Below are 23,111 nucleotides of genomic sequence, written 5' to 3'. Positions count from 1 at the left end.
AGGTAAAAACAGGATTGGGTTTTTGAGAGCTCAAAAGCGTTAGCGACTCCCTTGGGTGCCGACATTGAAATCATCTTGTGGGATGCCAAAGTATTAGTTCACCAGCCATAGAAAGAGACAATACTAGGAGTGGTTCCGAGAAGCCAAAACAAACCTCTGTCGAGTCGGAAATGTTATAATGCAGAAATATGAAGCTTGCTGTTCCAGAATATACTGATAAAGTTACTTTTCACTTCAGGGTTTGTTAATTCCACAACAACTCTCTCATTACATTTATCGACGTCAAACAGATGATAAATGCCAATTAAAACTATTATTTGCATGCTTGCCAACAACAATGCAACAGTATCAAATAAAAAGGCCGTTTTTGGCATACATCTTGAGAACACAATATAATATACTCAGATTAATCTAGAAAATAATGAAATGGATAAAATATTTGAAATTAAAGAAAAATATGATATATAATAATTAAACACTTATTATTTCAGGTCACAACAACTACAAAAATACATGCTAAAAACAGGAGTATGCTCACTATAGCTATATGCCATTTAAAACCTAAATTGCTAAATTGTTATATTATGAAAAAAAAGTACAATGGTGTCAAATATAAAATATCTGTAATAAAATGCAACAAATAGATCAATTAACAAAATGCAATACAATAATATTTTCGTTTTTAACATAATAAAAAAAATATTTTACGTGACTATACAGTTAAAATACAATTCTGAGGAACTCGATACAAAGTAATGCAAAGAGCCTTTTAAAACTGGCTCGGTGAGTAATAACTACTGGCACAGTTCACGCACCAATAACTAGTTAAGTAGCGTTGAATAGATTGTTTCTCACCGTTTCAGACAGCATCTGGTCACTGAGGCATCACGTTGACGTCCGAATAAACCTCACGATAGGTTTGGAGACGATATAGAATGCAGCACTGTTATGCGGTAGGCTTGCCAGTGGGCGGGGCTTCACAGGTAAGAGCGGGATCTCGTGTTTGATTGGTCGGTGCTGCGTTGTCCACATAAAACTGTTGTTTTTATAACAAAATCCTCAAATATTTCTCACAATATTACGTTAAGACTTCTAAGAGATTTAGAGAAATATAAGTTGTTGTTCTTAGGAGTGGTTAAATGGGGGTCGGGGTGTGGGGGGGATCCAAAACAAATCCAGAAGCTTATTGCCTACTTCAAATTGTTTTAAATATCTATCTATCTATCTATCTATCTATCTATCTATCTATCTATCTATCTATCTATCTATCTATCTATCTATCTATCTATCTATCTATCTATCTATCTATCTATCTATCTATCTATCTGTCAAACGCTTCATGCCATTTTATCTTCTCTTAGTCCTTATTTTGTATCTTTTTATATTAGCCTACTTATTGTTATATTTTATATCTTTTAGTTCGTAGAATGTATTCTAGCTAACAAATCTACTTCTGAGTTTTTATTATTGTTTGTATCTGTTCATTTGTATAGCTTATTTTTATATATCTATATATTTTTTAATTATATGTACATACATACACACACACATATATATATATATATATATATATATATATATATATATACACATACAGTGCATATATATTACTTTATTATACATTGATGTTTTCCCATGTTTCATGCTTGTAGAATGTATTTTAGTCAATGCATTTGTTTGTCAAATGTTATTTTTTATTTATATATGACTTTATCTCATTATTCCCTCTTTTTCCTTTATTTTTCAACCTCATAGGTTAATCTGTGCAAAATGAAATGCATGAAATGCAGCTTGCCACACCAGCCCACCGCTCCTCAGACTTCTACTGACCTGGAATAGTATTAAGAGTTGGCGTGGCTTCAGATAGCAGCTCCTCTTACAGACCCCTCTAAAGTTAACCATCAGTTAACAGACCCTGAACCACTATAACTGTGTTACCCAATAAAGCCCAGACTTGGGTGCCAGTGCGCACTGATAAAATCTGGAAAGTCCTTCTGTTCAAAAGAGCACCAGCGAGGCAAGACACACTGAGCCTTTTATTCATAACTGCTAGAAAACTGCCATCACAAATGGAGGGACCAACAAATCTCAATTACCACACACGTATTGCATTAAATATCAGAGTGGACACTATTCTAGATCTTACTAGTATATTGATGTACATGCTGTTTCCCACCTAAGTCAATCCTGAGAGTTTACAAGCAGGGCTTTGTGGCTGTGCTAAGAAGCATGAATGGCTAATCTCAATCCGATATCCATCAAAAAAGCTTGCTTCTAGGTGGAAAACCCCTTGTTTCCATGCTTTTAGTGAAGGTATAGAAAAACATGATTTGAGTGTATGCGAGAGTAGCTCTTCTTGTTTACTTTAAAGGAAATGTTTACTCAAAAAAGAACATTTGCTGAAAATACTTACCCTCAGGCCATGCAAGATGTAGATGTTTCTTTCTGAGATTTGGAGAAATGTCACTTGTTCACCAGTGAATCCTCTGCAGTGAATGGGTGCCGTCAGAATGAGAGTCCAAACAGCTGATAAAAACATAAAAATCCAACTCTGGTCCATCAGTTAATTTCTTGTAAAGTGAAAAACTGCATGTTTGTAAGTAACAAATCCATCATCAAGACATTTTTAACTTCAAACCATAGCTTCTGGCTAAAGTTCTCTATCCTTAATATTGCTTTCTCCAGTGAAAAAGTAATCTAGATTATTGTGATGTTTCTATCAGCTGTTTGGACTCTCATTCTGACGGCACCCATGCATTCACTGCAGAGGATCCATTGGTGAGCAAGTTTAACAAACATGTTCTTGACGAAAGAAAAAACAATTCTCCCAAATAGGGAAGGGTCCATAACTTTAATCTTAAGAATTAGTTATGCAAGTGTAAAACAGAGAAGACGACACCACAAAGGTAAACACAAATGTTTTCTCAAGGCGTCTCAGAACCAAAGACCTTCAAAATACAGTTTCCATTTAGATTATACAAATATGTTCACTGAAAGCTTGCTGAATGTTCGACTGTGTGTATACAAAAGCCTTCTGAGAAGGTAATCCTGTGGGATCCACCCTTTGAGGTACAGGCATAATCTTTGTTTTTGCTTAATTTAGAAATGGTTACATCCCAGATGTTTATTAATGTCCAAATTAATAAAACAACACTTAAAGAACTAGGGCAACATCACACACCCATTTTCATGAACAGAAAACATGCCTTATAATTCAAACCATAATCAACAAAAAAAAGTGAGTTTCACAAACCACAGAAACAAAACCAACCAAAAACATTTATCCTGAGTCTAAATACAAAATGTATTTTTCATGATTTCAGACCGAACGAAAACCATCTATTATCTGTACAATGCAAGAAAAAAGGCAGAATATTATCCATCCTGCTGTTGAATGAAAGGGTTCGGAATGGCCTCCATCCCGTCCTGTGGACAGATCAACACGACAGACGTCCCTCGACATACAACCAGACCGAGCTGCCTGGTGTCTTCAGTCAGTTTATACTGATCATCAGGATCTTCGTAAAAAGGATCACACACAATGATTAAAATATGCATTAAAATAAACATTAAAACTTGAATCTTATTAACGGTTTGATTAGAATAAATATATAAACGATTAAAATAAATTAAAAATAGCTAAAACATTTATTAAAATAAATTTCAAAATAAAATATCTTATGTATTTCACACTCAGTCTGGAGATTTTACCTCGCATGTATTCAATGGTGCCATCCAACACAAGATTCAACAGCGGGTCGAAGCCTTTTAAGAACCCACTTGCTGGAAACAGGAAACAATGAATATTAAATTCATCTTAAACATAATATAATGTCATTATATCATTTAAACCCCTAATTTATCTGATAAAGCTACTGTCTCACCTTCACGACCTCCTTGGAATTTTACTCTTATATGTTTGTCGATGTATTTCGACAAATCAAAAATACTCTCTTTCTTTTTCTTTTCTTTATCCTGAAAATCAAGACCACGGATTATATATAATATATTACAGGCCCGTATAATATATATCAGACAATGTAGCTTAGCGCAATAATACACAACGCAATACATTACATTTACAATAACCTGCTGGCTCTAGTGTGTAAAATTAAACTTTAAGACCTCAAGACATTTGAGTGTTTATATGTGTGTTTGGTTGTAAAAGCCACGCGTTTTTAAAGTGAACGGCGTGGAAATGTTTGCGCTACTCACCGCCATGTTCAAAACTCCTGTACGCCCCGCCCACTCTGCGTTGACGTTTGACGCCTGGCTCCTCTCGACCAATCACAACACGCGCCGGTGAACCATGACAGAAAATATATTTAATTTTATCATCCTTAAACACCCACAGATAGAGATTAAACACAATCTGAAAGTTTTGTATTTATTTTATAATGTTGTTAAAAACATAAACATGCTGAGATAAGATCGTGCGCGTGGTTAGGTCACATCCGGTGAGAAACGGACAAACGCGGGAGCGAAGCGCGAAAAAACAAACCAGCGTCAAAAAACGCAAATAAACCGCGATTTTTATGATTAATATCACTTTGGGCGTTATTATATGTACTAGAAATGACGGAATTACTTTTTAACAAGAGATTACAGGTGCTTGTGAAGAATAGAGATACCGATGAGAGGTAAAACCGGTTGTATATTTATGTGTTTTAAACGTAAATATGACCTAAATGTGTGTTTTGGGTTTGTTAATTCGTTAATTGTTTTGTATGTTATAGCATTTTGCTTTTGGAGGTGCTTAAGGGTCTAAATGTGATTGTTTGTGCTTTTTTTAATCACAGACGTTCAGTCATTCGTATTAGTATTGAACTGCAGCCTTCATCAAATCCTGTCCATAGAAAGGTGAGAAATTATCATTTATACATCATTAGTTATGTATTTAAATAATGTTTTTTTGGTTTTATTAACAGGATTTGGTTGTACGGCTGACAGATGATACCGAGCTTTACTTTTTATACAACCTTGTCATATCAGAGGAAGATTTTCAGAGGTATTGTGATCTTATGTCCCTTTTTTATATATAATATTGGCCCATATTTATTTAAATATTTTACTTTGGTGTGCAGTTTTCAATGTAATAATCAATATTCGCTTTCCTTCACAGTTTAAAGGTACAACAAGGGCTTTTAGTAGACTTCACATCATTCCCACAAAAATTTATCGACTTGCTTGAGCAGTGCATCTCTGAACAGGACAAGGAAAGCCCACGGTGAGAGATTATCTGGATATTAACGCTTTTATATCTCCTGTTAATGCGTATTGGTTGTGCAAACCATTTCTGTCTGTTTGTGGTTCTGTCAGGTTTCTCTTGAAGCTCACGTCTGCTTCATCTGCGTTCGATCACAGTCCTTCAAACCTTAACATTGTGGAGACGAACGCTTTTAAACACCTCACGCATCTCTCTCTGAAACTGCTGCCGGGATCTGATACTGATATTAAGAAGTATCTGGCCACCTGTCTGTCCACCGTAAAGGTGAAGCTCATCACGGACTTGGACTACAAAGAGATTCACAGAGATTGTGTCGTAATCCTGCTTGTTTTTAATGAATGAATCTATAATACGTCTTAGTTTTTTGGGTATTTTTACAGGAGGAAAAGCAGCAGTTGGAACAGAAGTTGAGAGAGACTGAGGAAGATCTGACAAGACGGCTAAATTATGCGCAGCAAGTGAGCCACATTCAAGATTCCTCTCCAAGTGAACTTATTATATACTTGTATTTATTTGATTTGATTTATCCTCCAGACCCTGTCTGAGAAAAGTCGAGAGTTGGACAAACTGCGATCTGAATGGACGTCGCAAACGACCTCTCTGTCCAGCAGTCACATGCAAGATCTCACCGCTGAGCGTGAAAAAGCTCTTGAGGTAACCCGACATCCATAGGCTGACATGGGCATTTCAGTGTTGAATTCATCATATCTATCAATCAATCGTATTTATTTATCTTGATGTTACTGCTGTCAAACGATTAATCGCATCCAAAATAAAAGTATTTGTTTACATGATATATGTGTGTATACTGTGTGTATTTATTATGTAAATACAAACACATGCATGTATATGTTTAAGAAAAATGTTGTTTATATATTAAATATTTATATATAATAAAACATAATCATATATATGTGAATACATGTAAATATTTTCAAAATATATACTGTATGTGTGAGTCTATATATATATATATATATATATATATATATATATATATATATATATATATATATATATATATATATATAATAAACGGTACACACATATTATATAAACACACTTATTTTGAATGTGATTAATTGCCATTAATCGTTTGACAGCACTAATTTCTTTTTTATTTTATCTTGGTTTTTTAGTTTAGTTGTAGTATTAGTTGTTTTTTATCTTTAGATATTTATATTGGAATTTGAGTTTATTTAAATGTATTTTTATTATTATTACTAGGGATGCAACGATACCATTTTTTCCGATCCAGAAAATTCTGAGTATCGGCCAATTCCGATCCGATCCGATACCAGTGCAGTTTTTTTTTTTTTTTTAAATCAATGTAGAATTTCTATACTTCTGTGTCACTCTTCTGTGTGTTAAACACAATCTATTAGACAACTTAATTTTAATGAAAAATAACATGAAAAAATATATAGGGTCTGTTTACACCTGGTCACTTCATGCGTTTTGTAATATAAATCTGATCGCTCAAACCACTTCAGGAGGTGGTCTGGGCCACCTGAAACTGGACATGTGTAAATGCATCTGGTTGTTGAAACCACATATGTAAATTTGACTTGTCCCAAAATGTAAAAAATAAAAATAAACGTGTGAGACGGTGTTATAGGCTATATGACATTATAGTCAGATATGACTGCGCTAATGCAACACACGTCGCCGCGGACGAGTAGCTGAGTATCTCTTCAAAAACTGCATGTTGTGTTTACTTGTTATCTTTGATTGATATTTAAATTGGTTTGATGATCTGAAACATTAAAGTGTGACATGCAAAAAAAAAAATCAGGAAGGGGGCCAACACTTTTTCACACCACTGTATATTATGTATATATGTGTGTTTGTGTTAGAAAAGCATTTAAAGGTATTTATTTCTAATTGTATCCCTTCACAAAGTAATGATCTTGCTGTGCTGATTTTGTTGTTTCATTTGTATTTAATAGACACAAGCCCGTCTGCAGCAGCAGAACGGACAGCTGCGACAGGAACTTGAGTCGTCTCATCACAGAAGCACCCAGCAGCTCCAAACCAAAGTCTCCGAGCTGGAAACGGCTAACAGGGAGCTCATCGACAAGAAATACAAGAGCGACTCCACCATTCGAGACCTTAAAGCCAAACTGGCCAGCCTGGAAGAGGTGCGAGATTTATTCAGAAGGATGTGGTCTGGAAATCAAAAGAAACATCTGATGTTTTATCTTTGTGTCTCTGTCCAGGAGTGTCAGAGGTCGAAGCAGCAGGTTCTGTCGTTGAGGAGAGAGAACAGCACCCTCGACACCGAATGCCACGAGAAAGAGCGTCTGGTCAACCAGCTACAGATGCGAGTGGCCGTCTTAGAGCAGGAGATCAAAGATAAAGACCAGCTCGTGCTGCGGACAAAAGAGGTGCTGGAGGCCACACAGCAGCAGAAGGTGAGCACATTTCCCACAGTTGCAATATGCAAAAATAAATAATTTAAAATATATGTAATTTTTGGCATGAAATATGAAATGGATGTCATTTTATTTATTGATTTGATTTATTTTAAGTTTATAATGTTGTGTTTCTTTGCTAGAACTCTGTCGAAGGAAATGTTGAAAGTAAGCAAGTTCAGATCAGCAAGCTGGAGGTCACGGTAAAATCCCTGTCGGAGGAGCTCATCAAGGTTTGCATCGATTTTAAAAGTAAATAATTTCTATTTTAAGTCCAGTCGAATGCGTCTCACAGATGTAATTTCTCAGGCGAACGGCATCATCAAGAAGCTCCAGGGGGATCTGAAGGCGCTGGTGGGGAAGATCAAGGTGAAGAACACCGTGACGGTGTCTCAAGAAAAGATCCTGCAGGAGACTACGGAGAAACTTCAGCAGGAGCAGCGAGAGCTGCAGGACGCCCAACAACAGCTCCGACAGAAAGAGGAAGAGGTACGGCATCGAGCCCACAGGGTGCTGCTAACAAATGCCTGCTTGATGAATAGTTATTTTTATCAACATTTGTCTTTTGCTTTAGGTAACGAAATTAAAAGAACAATTAGACGCTACAGTTCAGAAACTGGACGAGAGCAGGGAAGTGTTAAAAACCAATGAGAACGGTGAGGACTTTATTTATTCTGGTGTTTTTTTTTTGTTTTTTTTATGCGTTTTTATTTCATTTCTAATTCTGTTATTTCCATTTTTTTTAATATTTATTGTTATTTTTTTAGTTTTACACACACACACATATCCCATTAAAATCATATTTTTAATTTTAACATGGTATTCTTTAGTAATAACTTGGCTGAACAAGCAGCTGAATGAGAACCAGCTCTCTCGGAAGCAGGAAACTTTAGGAATGTTCGAGACTCCCGCCGCAGGTCTGAGAACAGGAAGTGTTCCTCACAATATGGTAATTAGTCGCAGTCACTTAAAGTCTACCATAAAATCTGCCAGACAGTTAGTTGTCTGTTGATGTAGTAGGAAATCAAGCAGTAATTATCAGTTTGATTGTTTGCATGTGAGATTTGTCTTGTCTTTTGAAATGACTTGGGCGTTCTCATCTTCTCTAGCTTGATAGCAAAGGTTTCCCCTCGTCTTTGGGACAGGGTTTCCCCATCACCTCTACAATAAACTCCAAATATCCTCTTCCTCTTTCCTGTGTGAGCTCAGGACCTCGCTCTGTCCTGTCAGCACACAATCAGACGTCTGGACCAAAGGCAGGCCTCATCTCCTCTTCTTTTCTCTTATGCCATCTTCTTTTTCCCCTTACATTAGTTTTTTTTCCTCTAGTTTGCATGTCTCTAGTATGTTCTCTGCTCACACTGAACACAATTCTTTCTGATTTGTTTTTCCAAACTTAAGCGTCTATTTTTTTTTTTTTTTTTTTTTTTTTGCTAATGCTTGGAATGATTCAATTTATAGTGTTTTATTTACTGCAGTTGCAATAATAATTTTTTTTGGCAATTAACCTTTGTATTATAGACAGTCGATTGTGGCAGGAGCAGATGGAAAACTGACTCTTTTTGGCTGCTCATGTCGATTATGGCGAAAGAAAGAAATTCCAAATTTGCCAAAAATATATTTTTTTAAATTGTGAGAAAATAAAAATATATATTTTCCAAATTTTTATAAACGTATAATTTATCTCATTACTATAATTTTGCGAAAATATAAAAAATTTGTTTGTTTTTGTATGTTTTATAAAAATAAAATTATAACATTTTCCACCAGTTTTGTGAAAATGTTAGAAAATTTGTCGCCATCATGAAAATCTAAATAAAATGTATTTTTCCAAATTGTCCAAAAACATTTTTATAATTTTGTGAAAATATCCCCCCACACACATTTTCCAAAAGTACTATTATAACATTTTCAACACAATTTTGTGAAAATACTCAACTTTTTTTTTAATTTTCAAAAAATTTAATTTTAATAATTTTCACCATAATTTCCCCAAAACTTTCTTAAAATATTTTTATAAAATTTATTTTCATCATAATTTTGTAAAAAAATATATAGATCTTTTTCTAAATTTTTAAAACGTTTAATTTTCTATAACATTTTCACCATAATTTTACAAAAATAATTTTATAAAATCACATTTTTCAAAAATACATTTAATTAATTTTTTACCATTTGTGAATTGTGAACTTTTTTCCCAAAGAAGTTTCCAAACATACAATTATAACATTTTTCACCATTTTGCGAAAATATTAAAAAATAAAATATTTAAAAATTTGTTGAAAACAAATACACATACATACTGCTCTGAAAACCTGAACTCAATTGACTCTGATGGGCCTAAAAATCAGATTGCAGCTGTCACAGTGTGAGCAAAGCCTTTTTCAGTGACAATCACTGCTTCTGAATGTGTCAGACAAAACACTGCTGAATTCTTTTTAGGTCCAGTTTAACCCTATGAGAGCCAAACCTTCAGCAGCAGATGTGAGTCCCACTGCACTCTCCCAGCCCTCCAATAAAGAGAAGTGAGTTCCTCTTTCAATCCATTTACTTTCTGTTCTCTGTAATAAAGCCTTTGGAGTGATCGTATCTCTAATCTTACCAGCGGAGAACCTGTTGGTCTGGACTCCAAGTACTTTGAGAGACGAGATGACAGCATTCCTCTCCGTGGCCTTTTACCCAACATGCATCTAAACGGAGGCAAACCACAAAAACTATTTTGCCCCTTTTATTCCTGATTTCTAGACCTTTTTATTAAGTATTTTAATATCTCTACCTACAGAAGTTCCTAAGCCTGTGAACACGGCTGGAGCAAAACCAACGACGTCTGCAGCTTCTGCGTATTTCCCAGGATGACGAACAGCAGTTTAGATGCACTTCATCACTACGTTGTGTGTGAATGACACTACTAAGGTGGGAATTCATTGCAAAGTGTCCATGCTGAGGATATTAATGTTTGTTTAAAATGTCTTCAATCATTTATTAAACATTTATTTTTAAACCCATTTCTCAACGTGTTCACTATGGAAGCCAGTTATTGCCACAGAATAAAAAAAAAAAAAGGAAACAGGCAGAATTGCGAGATGTAAACTTGCAATTTTGAGAGAAATAATGCAAGTGGAAAAATTGCGTTTTATATCTTGCCTTTTTTAGAATTGTGAAATTGTCTAAATTGATTTTTTTTTTTTTCTGGGTTTTCTGGGAACAGGCTTTTTTCCCTCACAATTCTGACTTTTAACTTGCAATTCTGAGAAGTCCAAATTGTGAAATAACTTAAAATTGTGAGTTTCATTTTTATTTTACATTCCATAGTGGAAGCAAACAGAATTGTGAAATAAGAAAAGTCAAAATTGAGTTTTTTTTTTAACCTTTATTCTGTGGTTTAATGGTTTTCCTTGATTGTTTGAGACTTTGGGATTAGCATGGGACTAATTTATCAATAATAATGGTGCTAAGTTTTGGTCCTTCAAGTCTGTGGTGCCTATAAAATGTCTTTTCAGTGTCTTAAACTTGATTGTGCCAAACAAGAACTGTCTCTGAATGAACAAACGTTTACCAAACGCTCAGAGATCTGCCATTTTGTATTCTCAAATAGTGCTATTAATGTAATTGGCAATTTTATTTAAGGCTAATATAAGGATTGGAGTTCTTGAAATGAATGGCAGTGTGTGGTTTGCTGTGTAAAACTGTATATAATTGTGTACATTTATATTTTTGTATTACTATAGTAAACTTTGTAATCTGTTTATTATGGATTGCAGTTTGGCTGCTTGTTCATCAGTAGCTCAATTTTAGGACAAGCGTAAATAAAATCTACAAAATTTGTTCATCTTTTTACTGTGTAGCTAGAAGTATATAACATGATCGCACATACATCAAAATATTTAAATTTTATTGAAACGCATGTTTAGATACTTTGACATATATACATTGTTTGGAAAAAAAACAATACACCATGTTTAAAATTTATAATGAAGACGGCACAACAGAACCACAGAACGTAAAAAAAAAAACCTCACTGTTCTGAGATGGAGGAAATATTTTACAGGAAATCATCTCATAAATATCCATAGCACACAACTAATATTACAGATTAACTTGCGTCAAAATATCCACACATTTGGTCAAATGTCGAATTTTAAAATGAACTATGTTTTTATGAAAACAAAAAAAATGAAGAAAGGCCACTGGCAAATTTCACCTGTTTCTCAATGTACTTCTGTCAGTTGGCATTTGCGAAGTGTTTTTCGTTAACGTACATATTTGTAATAAAAGAATGTTTCTACACAAGGCCGAAAGCGAATCCAGACAAACAAAAGACACGTCACGTATTTCAGTTTCACTGCTGATCTAGAATCAGCTCTACCTTTATTTTACGCAAGACTTTTCAGTTGCGCAAGTCTGACGCTGGTCTGATCTCAAGTCTTGTGCATCACTTAAATTCGCCAGTTTCCATTAACAACAATTTAAGCTGGGAAAAGGCACCATTGATTCTAAGTGGTTTAAAGAAAACAGGCTTCAGCTTAAACATGAGTAGAAAATGAAAAGGAGCTTTGAAGCTGTACCACAATCATTCCATTGCGACGTTCGTTTGTTAAAAGTCTGAAACCGAACTGTCAGTTAAGGCCATTCACGTCAAAGCATTAGAAATCCGTAAAATTATGTTCCCTAACAAACTCGTGATCTCATGAACTTAGCACATTTATAGCAAAACCACTTAATCTAGTAAAGTCACTGGGCCTCAAAAATTAATTTGTGTAAACGATTCAAACAAAGTCGTTCCACTCCAAACTTCAAAAGTAATTTTACGAACGATTAACCCAAACACAATTTAAAATTTTTTGCGAATGACTTGCATAACTTTGTTCTAGTCAAATTCTTGGAAATAGTTTTAGGAAAAAATGTACGCCATTTTTTTTAACTCAATAATTGATTTTACGAATGAGTTACTCAGATTCGTTCAACTTAATCTAGTAATCTCGCGTTTTGAAGGATTTACCTAAATTCATTCCACTCCAAAATTTGAAAGCAATTTTATGAACAATTCACATAAAATTTATATTCTTACGAACGGCTAACGAATGACTTGCATACATTTGTTCTCCGCAAATTCTTTCAAAAACTTTTGAGGAATGAATTACAGAAGTTTGTTCAATGCAAATTCTTGCGAATAGCTTCACGAGCGATTTACACAAATTAAATCTGCTTGCATTTAACGAATTGATTTTGTTATTTGTATGTTGTCGCTAAGCCATTCTGAACACACTGTGTTCGGAAACATTCCTGACCAGGATAATGTCCCTGAGTGAAGTATGGTAATGAAGATCTAGACGGTCAAAACAGAGCAACGTAAAAAACAGAAAGAAAGACAAAAGGCAAAAAGAATAAATACAAACCATTGCAATAGTGCCTTTGGACAGAACCATCGTTAAATATATGTTCTTCTATATACATTTCTTTTAAAAAGTGGTGCTCTGTTGGCGATTCAGCAGGGACGCCGAGTCTTAATCATGGAGACTTTCCTTCCTGTCTGTAATTTCCCTAAACCTTAATTAACAAGTTCAGGTGCATTTAAATGAAACACTTCAGAAAGGTAGAGCTCTAGGCGCAAGACTAACCGTACCTCCGATATAGCTTTATGTTTCAATAAATGACAACAGCCTCCATGCGCAGTTTGTTCCTCGATGGGGAATAGGGAGCATGGCCAATTCAGCCACATCGAAACTCAATCACACGTTAGTGTCCTGTAGGAGGGGCTCTTTGGCCTCTCCGGGTGGGTGGGGACTGTGCGGGTGGCCGTGGGGTGACGTGTGCTTCTTCCAGCTGCCCGCACGAGTGCCCATATGAGGGTGCTCAGGAATGAAAAGCGCCACCAGGAGCGCCAGCAGCACAGAACATGCACCGAAGAGGAACGGCGGTCCCGGGATTATTGTACTCTGTAAGGGGAACACATGACGCGGGAACACAATTAACAGTCAAAAACCTTTCCAAAAACTACAGTCTACACTGAAGGCCTATTTAGATTCAAATTTCTATAAACTCTTTCAACCTACTGAATAAACATTGTACTATGATAATTTAGAAGCTAGGTTTTGAATCGCTTGGATACCAAAAATTATGGAATTTTACCAACAATTTACACAAATTAGATCTGTTTGAATTGTAGCATATATTTTAAAGAATGATTTAAATTAATTCTCCCTGGAATTGTTTTACAACCAATTTAAAAATCGGTACCGAACTATTACAAACTTTTTCAATTTTACAAAAATTGGATCTCCGCTGAATTTTGGTTTTATGAACAAATAAACTCATCTTGCTTGAATTTTTGCAAATAGCTTTAAACTACTTAAGTTTATTCTGCTTCCACTTCTTAAGAATTGTCTTACGAGCTATTTATAAATTGGTAGTAAAAAATTCCTTTTTTTTTCCAGAAAACAAAAATTCTGCAACTTTACGTAGAATTTATACAAATTGGTTCTGCTCAATTTCTTAAGAGTGCTTCTACGAACAATTCCCAACAAACTCGTTCGGCTTAAATTCCTGCAAATAGTTTACAAATTATGCAATTTTACTAAGTTTACACAAACTTGTTCTGCTCAGTTTATTACGAATAGTTCTATGAACAATTACCAAAAAACCTCATTCTGTTTGAATTCTTGCGAATACTTTTAAATGTATTCTACTCGACTTAAAAATAATTCTATGAACAACTTTTCATAATTTTATGGACAATTTACACAAATTGTCTCTACTCATTCTTACAAATAGTTCTACAGACAATTAACAACAAACTTACTCTGCTTAAATTCTAGCAAGTGGTATTGCGAACGATTTAAAATAAATTGTTTCCACTTGACTTGTGGAGGCTAGGTTGAATAAAAAATATGGCAATGTCATGAAAAAAAATCTTTGCAAATATTTTATACTTCAATGTTGTTTAGTAGCATCAGCCTTCAGCATTTTAACAAAACTTTAGTGTCTGTTATCAAAAACTAATTTATCCATCAAAAAAACTAAATTGTCAGTAAACCGCAATCAGCGTGGTTCAGTAAAATTCAACAACGTGCGGTGACTTACCTGTTGGTGGTGATCGTGGTGATGTGTTACATCCGGTTCTTTCTCTGGAACTTGGTCCAACTCGACGTGAAAGATGTAGAAGATGAAACCGTAGAGAGCCGGACCTAAACCATTACACAGCCCACGGATTCCCGTAACCATACCCTGACCCACACCTACAGAAACAAGAGCTTTACAGTCAGCCTTAAAGAATAACCCTGCATCTGTAACATCATATATCTCAGGAAAACCAACCTTGTTGATCCGGTTCGGCTGTGCGGGAAATCAGGGCGCTAACAGCAGGGAAAGTGATACTAGACATGGCGGCAACAGCTCCAGCTGCCCACATCATCCTGGAGATTGGAAATGATGCCATTAGTAAAGACTCATTACTTGTTACATTATTCATAAAGCTACAGCTCAACCAAAAATGTTTTTTTTTATTCTTGTTTTTAATTTTTCTCTTTATTTTTATAAATTTTAGACATGAAAACTTATGCTTTCGGTCTTACCAAGGCTCCGATCCGAACCCATACCAGGCGAGTTGCAAAATCTGAAATCCCAATCCCAGCAAAATTGTGTTCTTGTTCCCGATGGAGCGCATTAGTAAACTTAATACTACAGTCTGTAGATGAAAAAAGCCACATTTAACAATCCACATTAAAAACTAATGACGTAAAGTCCTTCAAATACTTACCTGTGCAACAATAGACAGCAATCCTAGGACAGCGATGAAAGCTGCGACACTTTCAGGGGAAAATCCCATTATCTGCATAAGAGGATGAAACAATAAAACTTTACGGTCCCTTTGCTAACAGGATTTCGATAAACCAGATTTGACCCAGTAAACACAATTAATTAAACAGAGAGTTAAAGATTAACCACAGAGATAAATGAAATCTGTCTCTTGCCGTACCTGTTGCAGATAGAGGAAGAAGCTGGAGTATTGACCGGCCTCAGGCAGATACGACAGGAACACTGTTATACAGATGAGCAGAACCGTCGAGTCCTGACCCACTTTCCTCAGAGACTGCAGAGAGAAACATATTGACGTCTATAACCAAACTGTGTGATTGTCATTTTTTAACACTGTTCTTGATTTAAGAACAGTTCTATGAACAATTTACATACATTTGTTCTGTTTAAATCTTGCAAATAGTTTTACGACATTATTATGTTAATTATTTATTCTGTACTTCTCAGGAAATATTTTACGAGTAATTTACAAATTGGCACCAAACAATTCTTTCAGATATTAAACTTTTTTCAGAGATTAACATCAACCTCAGCAATTTTGGTTTCGCTCAAATTTTGATCAATGGTTCTATGAAAAATTCGATTAGCAGAACCAATGAGTCTTGACCCATCAAACTGCAGAGAAAAACTGGGTAAATAATCAGTTTTTCAAGTGTATCATACATTTTTAAAAAATGTAATGTGGATGTCGGATATTTAATTTTGCATCAGAATTTTTCATCTAACACATTTAGCATTTAAAATTAATCTTAAGAAATTAATAACACTGTAAAAGTAATCTTTTAAAATGCTATGCATTTAAAAATGCTGGTTTCAGTTTTTAGTGTTTTAAATGCATTTACAAATTGGTACAATTAGTTAGCTACATTGATTAGAATTTTACTATATACACATCTCTATTTATTAAAATATTGCACACTGTACTAATGCAGTTTGAGATGAAAAAACCTATTATTTATTCCATCGTAAAATTAATATAAAAATAATTAATAAACTTGACACAATTAATAAATATTTTAGGTATATAAACTAATACAAAATTTAACAACTAAATGTTATAAAACTGCAAAATAGACATTTACACAAAAACCAATAAAATTTACAAAAGCACAAAAATTACTAATATTATAATGGAAATGGAAATATAAAAGCTAATTCAAAATATTATCAGTATACAAATAACATTAAAATAGAACCGTTTTCAAGGCATTCAAGAGATACATTTCATGACAAATACATTCAGATATCCTTGCAAATTTTAACATTAATATATATATTAATATATAATATATATATAGCTATTAGTTAATTGGAAGGTAAAAAAAATTAATTCGAATAAAAACCCTAAAAGGTACGGCACATACACATGCTGTACTAACTCTATTTGAGATCTTTGGCTTTGCATTGGTTTATGTGCTTTGAGCCCAAATGCGTAACAGCCAAACTTAAAATGTGACTTCTAAATTTGGCAGGACTGTATTAACCAATCAAAACCAAGAATAATCTCATGGGAGACTCAGAGCAAACTTCAGAGCAACTCCTTTGAACAAACCACGTGTGATAACAGCCTTATATAACAAGAGCACAGAAAACTCCATTATGTTGACACCTCCTGCTGTAGAGGGGAAATGGGCGTAAAACCACTTCTCTACAGAAAATCACACAGGATATGAGCGAAGTGTTGCGTGGCGTCCTCTATTTTTAAAATGCACATTTCCAGCCAACACTCACGCTCAAGTTACTATATTTGCAATGCAGTTACGTTAATAAAACGGATTACCCAGTAGGGAAAGTTTTTGACAGAGTGCGATTGCGATTTGATTTGCAATTTTAAATTTGCAAAGTCAAGCTTCAGCTCAATATTGTCAAGAATGTGCAGCACAGTATGAGTATTGTTACACTGCTGAAAAAACAATACAAAACAAAAAGAAAAGAAAACAGAAACCACCACAGAAATTCTCAGTTTCCATGAAAAACCATTACAAAACTCCTTTTTGTTTTTGGCATTATTCCAATAGGAATTACTGTTGTTCTATTGGTTACCATCTGCTAGATTACATCCCACCAATACAATGCATCAAATACCAGTAGACACCATTATAGTTTACATTAAAACCAATGCAATTCCCATCATACCCCTTAAATCCATTAACTTTTCAATTGTTTCTTTTTGTGTTTTGTTTTTTCTGCAGGGAAGATTATAATGGTATTACTACTTTTACAGAATTACTGAATTTCACAGGAAAGATTTTTATTTTTAAATAAAGAACTATTTCTTCAGTCAATTAATAAAGTAATACATGTTACATGGGCTGATTTATTCATTTTTAAGTATTTGGGATTTTAAGAACAAGTGGGAAATGTCCTTAATGTTTCATATCATCCAAGTGAAATTGGCAAGCAGTTAGACTTAATTTACATTCGTTTTAAACGCGGAGCCAGGCGTGAGTTGACACAGGTTGCGCGTGTGCATCAGGCCTCGTCCATATTGCCAGATGCGCTCGTGAGAGACTTGCGGAGCAGAACCGGGCGCGAGACCGCGAGTATAAAAGAGCATTACGAGACAGGCTGCGTGTAAACGGCTCATCCGTGAGACGCGCAGCGTGAGGCAGAGCGGAGCGAGTATGAGAAGCATTCAGAGGTCTTCTGAATTAGCAAACACGCATTATAAACTTATTTCAAATTAATCTGTTGGGGAGATAAAATGTGTAAGATAACGTTCATGTAAACTACTAATAAAAACATCTAAAAATGTATCTTCTCCAGTGCTGAAAGCAGAACCGATAAGAAAGCTCTTGATATGCGTGACGCAGCTCTTGCAAATTACCTTTTTTGTTCGTCGTCTGTCATTTCGAAGCTGAAGTTACATACAGTTTTCTTTAGTTTTAATTTGCCTAACTTTCGATCTGACCCTTTTTAAATGGTGGGTGTTTACGCAGTTGGCTAGAGCAGTGCTGATCGGGGAGAATGGAGGTGCGCTCACTCTATTGGTTAATGAGACCGTCACTCAAGGCTGGCAGTCATACATATGCTCTGGAACAGAGTAATATCGCGTCCACATCGCAGGCATTGCAATTAGCAAATCGCAACATCTCAAATCACGATTGCGATTCGATTAATCAGCCCTAACTTCTATCCATTGGGAACTGACTGGACAGTGAAAAGAGGATTACCATATTGTTGCACCGACCATTTTAAACAAGCTCAAAATGGTCAAATCTACTTACAGCAAAGGGGTCTGCTTGTTCCCATGAGATTGGGGCGCCCCAGGACGCCGGTCTCATCTTTTCCGGCAGCGATTCGGGCACGGCCACCAGGATAAAGCAGATGTCCAGCATAGCGATGGCAGAAGCTAGAACTACTACCAGACTGTCTCCATACACCTGACTCAGATACGCACCGATGGCTGGGCTGATCACCAGACTCGCCGCAAACGTGGCCGAGACCTTTTGGAGGAAGAACAGAGACGTAAATACAAAACAAAGCTGTACAAAGAAAGATGATGATGATGAGTTGATGGGTTATACGTACCATGCCGTAAGCCATACTGCGCTCATGCTCTTGGGTGATGTCGGCCACATAGGCGAATATAACTGAGAAGGTAACGGCAAACACTCCAGATACAGAGATAACGGCAAAGTACCACCTAAAACACAGCAGGAATAGTAAATGCATGTGATTCAAGATGTGCATTTGTGTTACAAAATACAAACAAACCGATATATCGGTGAGACTGATATTTAGGCTTTTTGAGATGATCTGTATCGACTACTAAACGATATTACAATCAGTATATTACATTACAATAAAATAATAAAGGTGTTTTTGTCTAAATTTATTTCTTTATTTTTATTTTGACACTAGTCAGAAAATAGGAAAAATATATCTAAATTTTGTACACATCTAATTTACATGTTTTAAATTCATGTAAAAACTAATTATAAATTCAAAAAGATTAATATTAATTATAGCGATAAATTAAATATTAAATTAACATGAAATCAAATTAAATACTAAAATTACTAAAAAATGAAAAATAATGAAATTAAATAAAAACACATTAAAACAAAATTGAAATATTTTTAAATGACAAAAGGATGCAACTAAACTATATAAATTAAACTAAATATAGAAAACTATAAATATTAAATTACAAATTAAGTCAAATAACGAAATGACTAAAAAAATGCAAATAATACAAATTAAATGACAAAAATATTAAATTAAATGAATAAATTCAACCTACATTTAAATATTAAAAAACTAATTAAAAAAATGACAAAAGCATGTAACTAATCTACTAAAAACTTGAGATATAAAATATAAAATTCAAGCTAATTATACTAAATATAAATATAACATTATAATGAATAAATACTGAAATAATACTGAATTAACACTTTTTACAAGGCATTCAAAAGATGCATTTCATAATAAATCCATTCAGATATCCAAATCTTGTAAACTTAAACATTAAAAATTAAACGTGAAAATAAAATAAAACAAAACTTATATTAAATTAAAATTACATTTGTTTTAAATTTAAATTTTACATTGTAAATTTCATATAAAATAACAATACATAATCTTTTATTTTGTGTCCAAAAAAAGAAAAAGAAGCACCATGTACCATGGGCTGATCTTCAATAAAGGAATTGGAGCACATGTGAAGAACACGGTGAGTAAAAGAAACGACTTCCTTCCCCACACGTCTGACAGAGCACCAATCAGAGGAGCGCTTAAAAACGACAGCAGACCCTGCGAACAAAAACACACCGTTAATGAATCATGAACTGGATTATCAGAACGTAAACGTTATGATGTTACAGGTAATACCTTCACCCCCTGAACCAAGCCGTTCATGAGAAAGGTGTGTTTCGGGAACGTTTCATGAAGAGCCTGCAGACACATGAGACACAAAACGGCATCGGTTATGACGCCCATACGAGGGTATTTTGCCCTTTGAAACTTTCCTGCATGATCATATTTCACAATATAACAACAGAGGCACACAATGGGTTTCTAACATCCGTAACATGAAATAAACGTCACTTGATATGAAAATAATATCTCAATTTACCACAAAAACAACAACAACTTACTCCCAAAGTAGGTGCTGTAAGCAAACCCCAAGCGAAGAACTCCAGAAATATGACAATGACGGCATGATAAACGCTGGGGGAACCAAAGCCTTGGGGCTGGAGAGAGAAGAACCAGAGATGTCAACCACGGTAAAGAAACAAACCAGTATTAGTACACATCCTTTAAAGCTTCGTTTTGGGTTTGACACTGAGATGACATGAAACAACTGAAACTGTTTCATAAAACAAGTCAACCAAATTTAAGTCAGTCTGACTTATTGTGAGTTGATTTGGTTCAAAATAAGTCAGACTAACTGAAATAAGCCTGGCTTATTTGGTAAACTCGTTTTATGAAACAGCCCCAGGACTGTTTGAGGCATAATCTATCAAAATAGCGCATTAGATGTTTTCGTGACAGGAATCGAGCACCTGTTTTTTGAGTGCCGACCTCTGCAGATTCTGGCTTATTTTGTGCTGCAGGCAAGATAAAACACATCCAAAGAGGAACTAGGTTTGAATTCAGACCCATTACAACCTACAATTTTATTGAAAACAAGAAAAATTGCGACTCTTGACAACCAGTGAGCAGGACATTTGATAACATGTCTGCTTCTGTCATGGGAAAAAGCCAGTCGTTTCTGGCGACATGTGGGCAAGCAGATGAAAATTTTAAGCAAATAATCTGGGACGGACCACAATTACAAATGTGAGGAGCTTATTTGAGTTTTAGACATTACTGACCTCTATAATATGTACCATCAATGGTTTATTTGTAAACAAATGGCTGTTTTGAGGCAGAACTGTTATTGTTAATGGAAACTATTAAAAATGGTTTTCAGTAATCAAAATAAAAATATTAAATGAAAAACTTAAAACGGAAATTCAACTGAAGTAAAATAAGTACTAAAATTACTAAAACTAAAGAGAAATAAAAATAAAGTTAAATAAATATTAAAAAAATGACAGGTATGACAAAAGCACATAAGACAATTATTAAAACAAACTAAAATTTACTGAAATAAGTTGAAATTAAAGTGAAATAAATAAAGCTAAATAGAAATGTAAAAATAGCTAAAGCACATAACTAAATTACTAAAAACTTAAATTAGAAATGTTGCCTTGAGGACTAACTGAAATATATAATACTAAAATTACTAAAACTGAAATAAAATAGAAAAATGTACACAAAAACTGACAAAAGCACCAAACAAAAATACTAAAACTTATGTACTGAATTTTAAATTCAACGTATTAATAGTATATAACACTATTTTCAGGACTATCAAGAGATCATTTCATGACAAATTAATTCAGATATCCAAACCTTGTAAACTTAGACATGATTATTATGAGTCGTCTGACAGACTATATACTCAAATCACAGATATGAAGTTTTGCATATCTACTCTTTACAAATCAATACTAAGGCAGTATAATGATAACATAGGATGATAATAACTTTGTACTGTAACATTTATCACGGTACTGGTTTACTACCAGAAAAAGGTCAAACTAGGCTTAGCAATATTAATAAATGTGCATACTGTTTTGTTTGGCTGTCCTCATAATAGTAAAGTATATAACTATTGAAAGATTTTCCCTGTGTTTTGCATGATTAAAAACAGGAGAATGTATTATATTTACAGCTATGAGTAATGACAGGTTTAAACCCATCTAATGTGTCATCAAAACACCTGTGCATTAATAAAACCAACTATAATGTTCAGATTTATGTATGTGATGTGCTTTATTGCCTATTACAGGAAGTAAATGCTGATGTTTACAGCCTTGAATGTCAGTTACACTCCTCAAATGTGTGCTCAAAGCAGTTTGTCCTTCAAACACTAACATAACACTTATGTATGGTCTATTTAAGACTTAGATCTTGGTATCTGAGGTGTTTGAATCCAGCAGACACTCACCTTTCCTCCATCCTTGATGATGATCTTCTTCGCCAGCAACAAACTGCGATTCACTCGCTTCTTCTTTTTCTGGGTCATATTATCATCCTAGTTCGTCACACGAGGTTAAAATCGGCTTCGTTTTCACGCAAACGCATGTGTGTGAGCGTAGAGTGGGGTACAGAGGAGGGAAGAGGGGGGATTTTCAGAAATTTTGGGCTGTTTTCCGTCCATTCAGTTTCGCATCATGTACACAGCAGCCATCTTCCCGAAGAGAGACGCATGGTATGCGCCATGACGTCAGCATCATTCGATTCCACCTGGTCACGCCCACACACTGCGCGCGCACGTGGTCAAAACACGAGTACTTGACCGTTCGCAAAACCCGCCCACCCTTAGTTCTGATATGCAACAAGGTCTCAGGCATAGATATATATAGAATTACATATATATATCTATGGTCTCAGGAGCCTCAGCTTTTAAAATAAAATGCCTCAATGTGTGACAGATTGCCTCAGTTCAAACACGTGAACCGATCGTCTTTATATATTTACTTAAAGCACGAAATGAACATGAATAAACATCAGAAAGTGTTTTATTTCAACCGCGGAACACACTATTTTTCAAGTTTAAGTCCACCGAAGTTAATCTACTCTCCTGTCTGATTTGTGGT

General features: G+C 34.7%; 3 protein-coding genes across 5 annotated transcripts; 1 reads left to right on the top strand and 2 right to left on the bottom strand.

The window, feature by feature from the left end:
• Positions 1-2,832: 2,832 nt before the first annotated feature.
• On the bottom strand, positions 2,833-4,248 carry LOC306867394 (U6 snRNA-associated Sm-like protein LSm7). Its single transcript, XM_079413015.1, has 4 exons — positions 4,216-4,248; positions 3,885-3,975; positions 3,712-3,783; positions 2,833-3,518 (listed from the first exon to the last, which is right to left on the bottom strand). Exons 1-4 carry the CDS (start codon positions 4,219-4,221, stop codon positions 3,376-3,378), a joined length of 312 nt encoding a protein of 103 aa, XP_079269141.1. The 5' UTR covers positions 4,222-4,248; the 3' UTR covers positions 2,833-3,375.
• Positions 4,249-4,314: 66 nt separating this feature from the next.
• LOC306867619 (spindle assembly abnormal protein 6 homolog) lies at positions 4,315-15,981 on the top strand. Of its 3 annotated transcripts, XR_013784035.1 has the most exons (18): positions 4,446-4,640; positions 4,800-4,860; positions 4,929-5,008; positions 5,123-5,227; positions 5,320-5,491; positions 5,608-5,685; positions 5,762-5,881; positions 7,177-7,368; positions 7,447-7,641; positions 7,785-7,874; positions 7,951-8,130; positions 8,216-8,297; positions 8,472-8,590; positions 8,751-8,897; positions 10,084-10,166; positions 10,247-10,341; positions 10,424-10,554; positions 15,626-15,981. XR_013784035.1 is itself a non-coding variant. In XM_079413384.1 (17 exons), the coding sequence occupies exons 1-17, from the start codon at positions 4,576-4,578 to the stop codon at positions 10,495-10,497; spliced, it is 1,938 nt and encodes a 645-aa protein (XP_079269510.1). In that variant the 5' UTR covers positions 4,315-4,575; the 3' UTR covers positions 10,498-11,471. The 3 variants fall into 3 exon arrangements, 2 of the variants coding, with proteins under 2 accessions (XP_079269510.1, XP_079269511.1); XM_079413384.1 differs by lacking the exon at positions 15,626-15,981 and having other exon boundaries at positions 4,315-4,640; positions 10,424-11,471; XM_079413385.1 differs by lacking the exons at positions 8,751-8,897; positions 15,626-15,981 and having other exon boundaries at positions 10,424-11,471.
• On the bottom strand, positions 11,478-22,760 carry LOC306867620 (hippocampus abundant transcript 1 protein). Its single transcript, XM_079413386.1, has 12 exons — positions 22,460-22,760; positions 20,559-20,654; positions 20,293-20,355; positions 20,087-20,214; positions 18,988-19,102; positions 18,684-18,902; positions 15,617-15,730; positions 15,398-15,469; positions 15,213-15,325; positions 14,956-15,053; positions 14,722-14,876; positions 11,478-13,577 (listed from the first exon to the last, which is right to left on the bottom strand). The coding sequence occupies exons 1-12, from the start codon at positions 22,535-22,537 to the stop codon at positions 13,371-13,373; spliced, it is 1,458 nt and encodes a 485-aa protein (XP_079269512.1). The 5' UTR covers positions 22,538-22,760; the 3' UTR covers positions 11,478-13,370.
• Positions 22,761-23,111: the final 351 nt, after the last annotated feature.

The sequence above is a fragment of the Barbus barbus genome, assembly GCF_936440315.1.
Source record: "Barbus barbus genome assembly, chromosome: 49".
Classification (NCBI taxonomy): Eukaryota; Metazoa; Chordata; class Actinopteri; order Cypriniformes; family Cyprinidae; genus Barbus; species Barbus barbus.
Note: the sequence above shows the minus strand (reverse complement) of the source record. Positions and strands in the feature narration are given on the sequence as shown.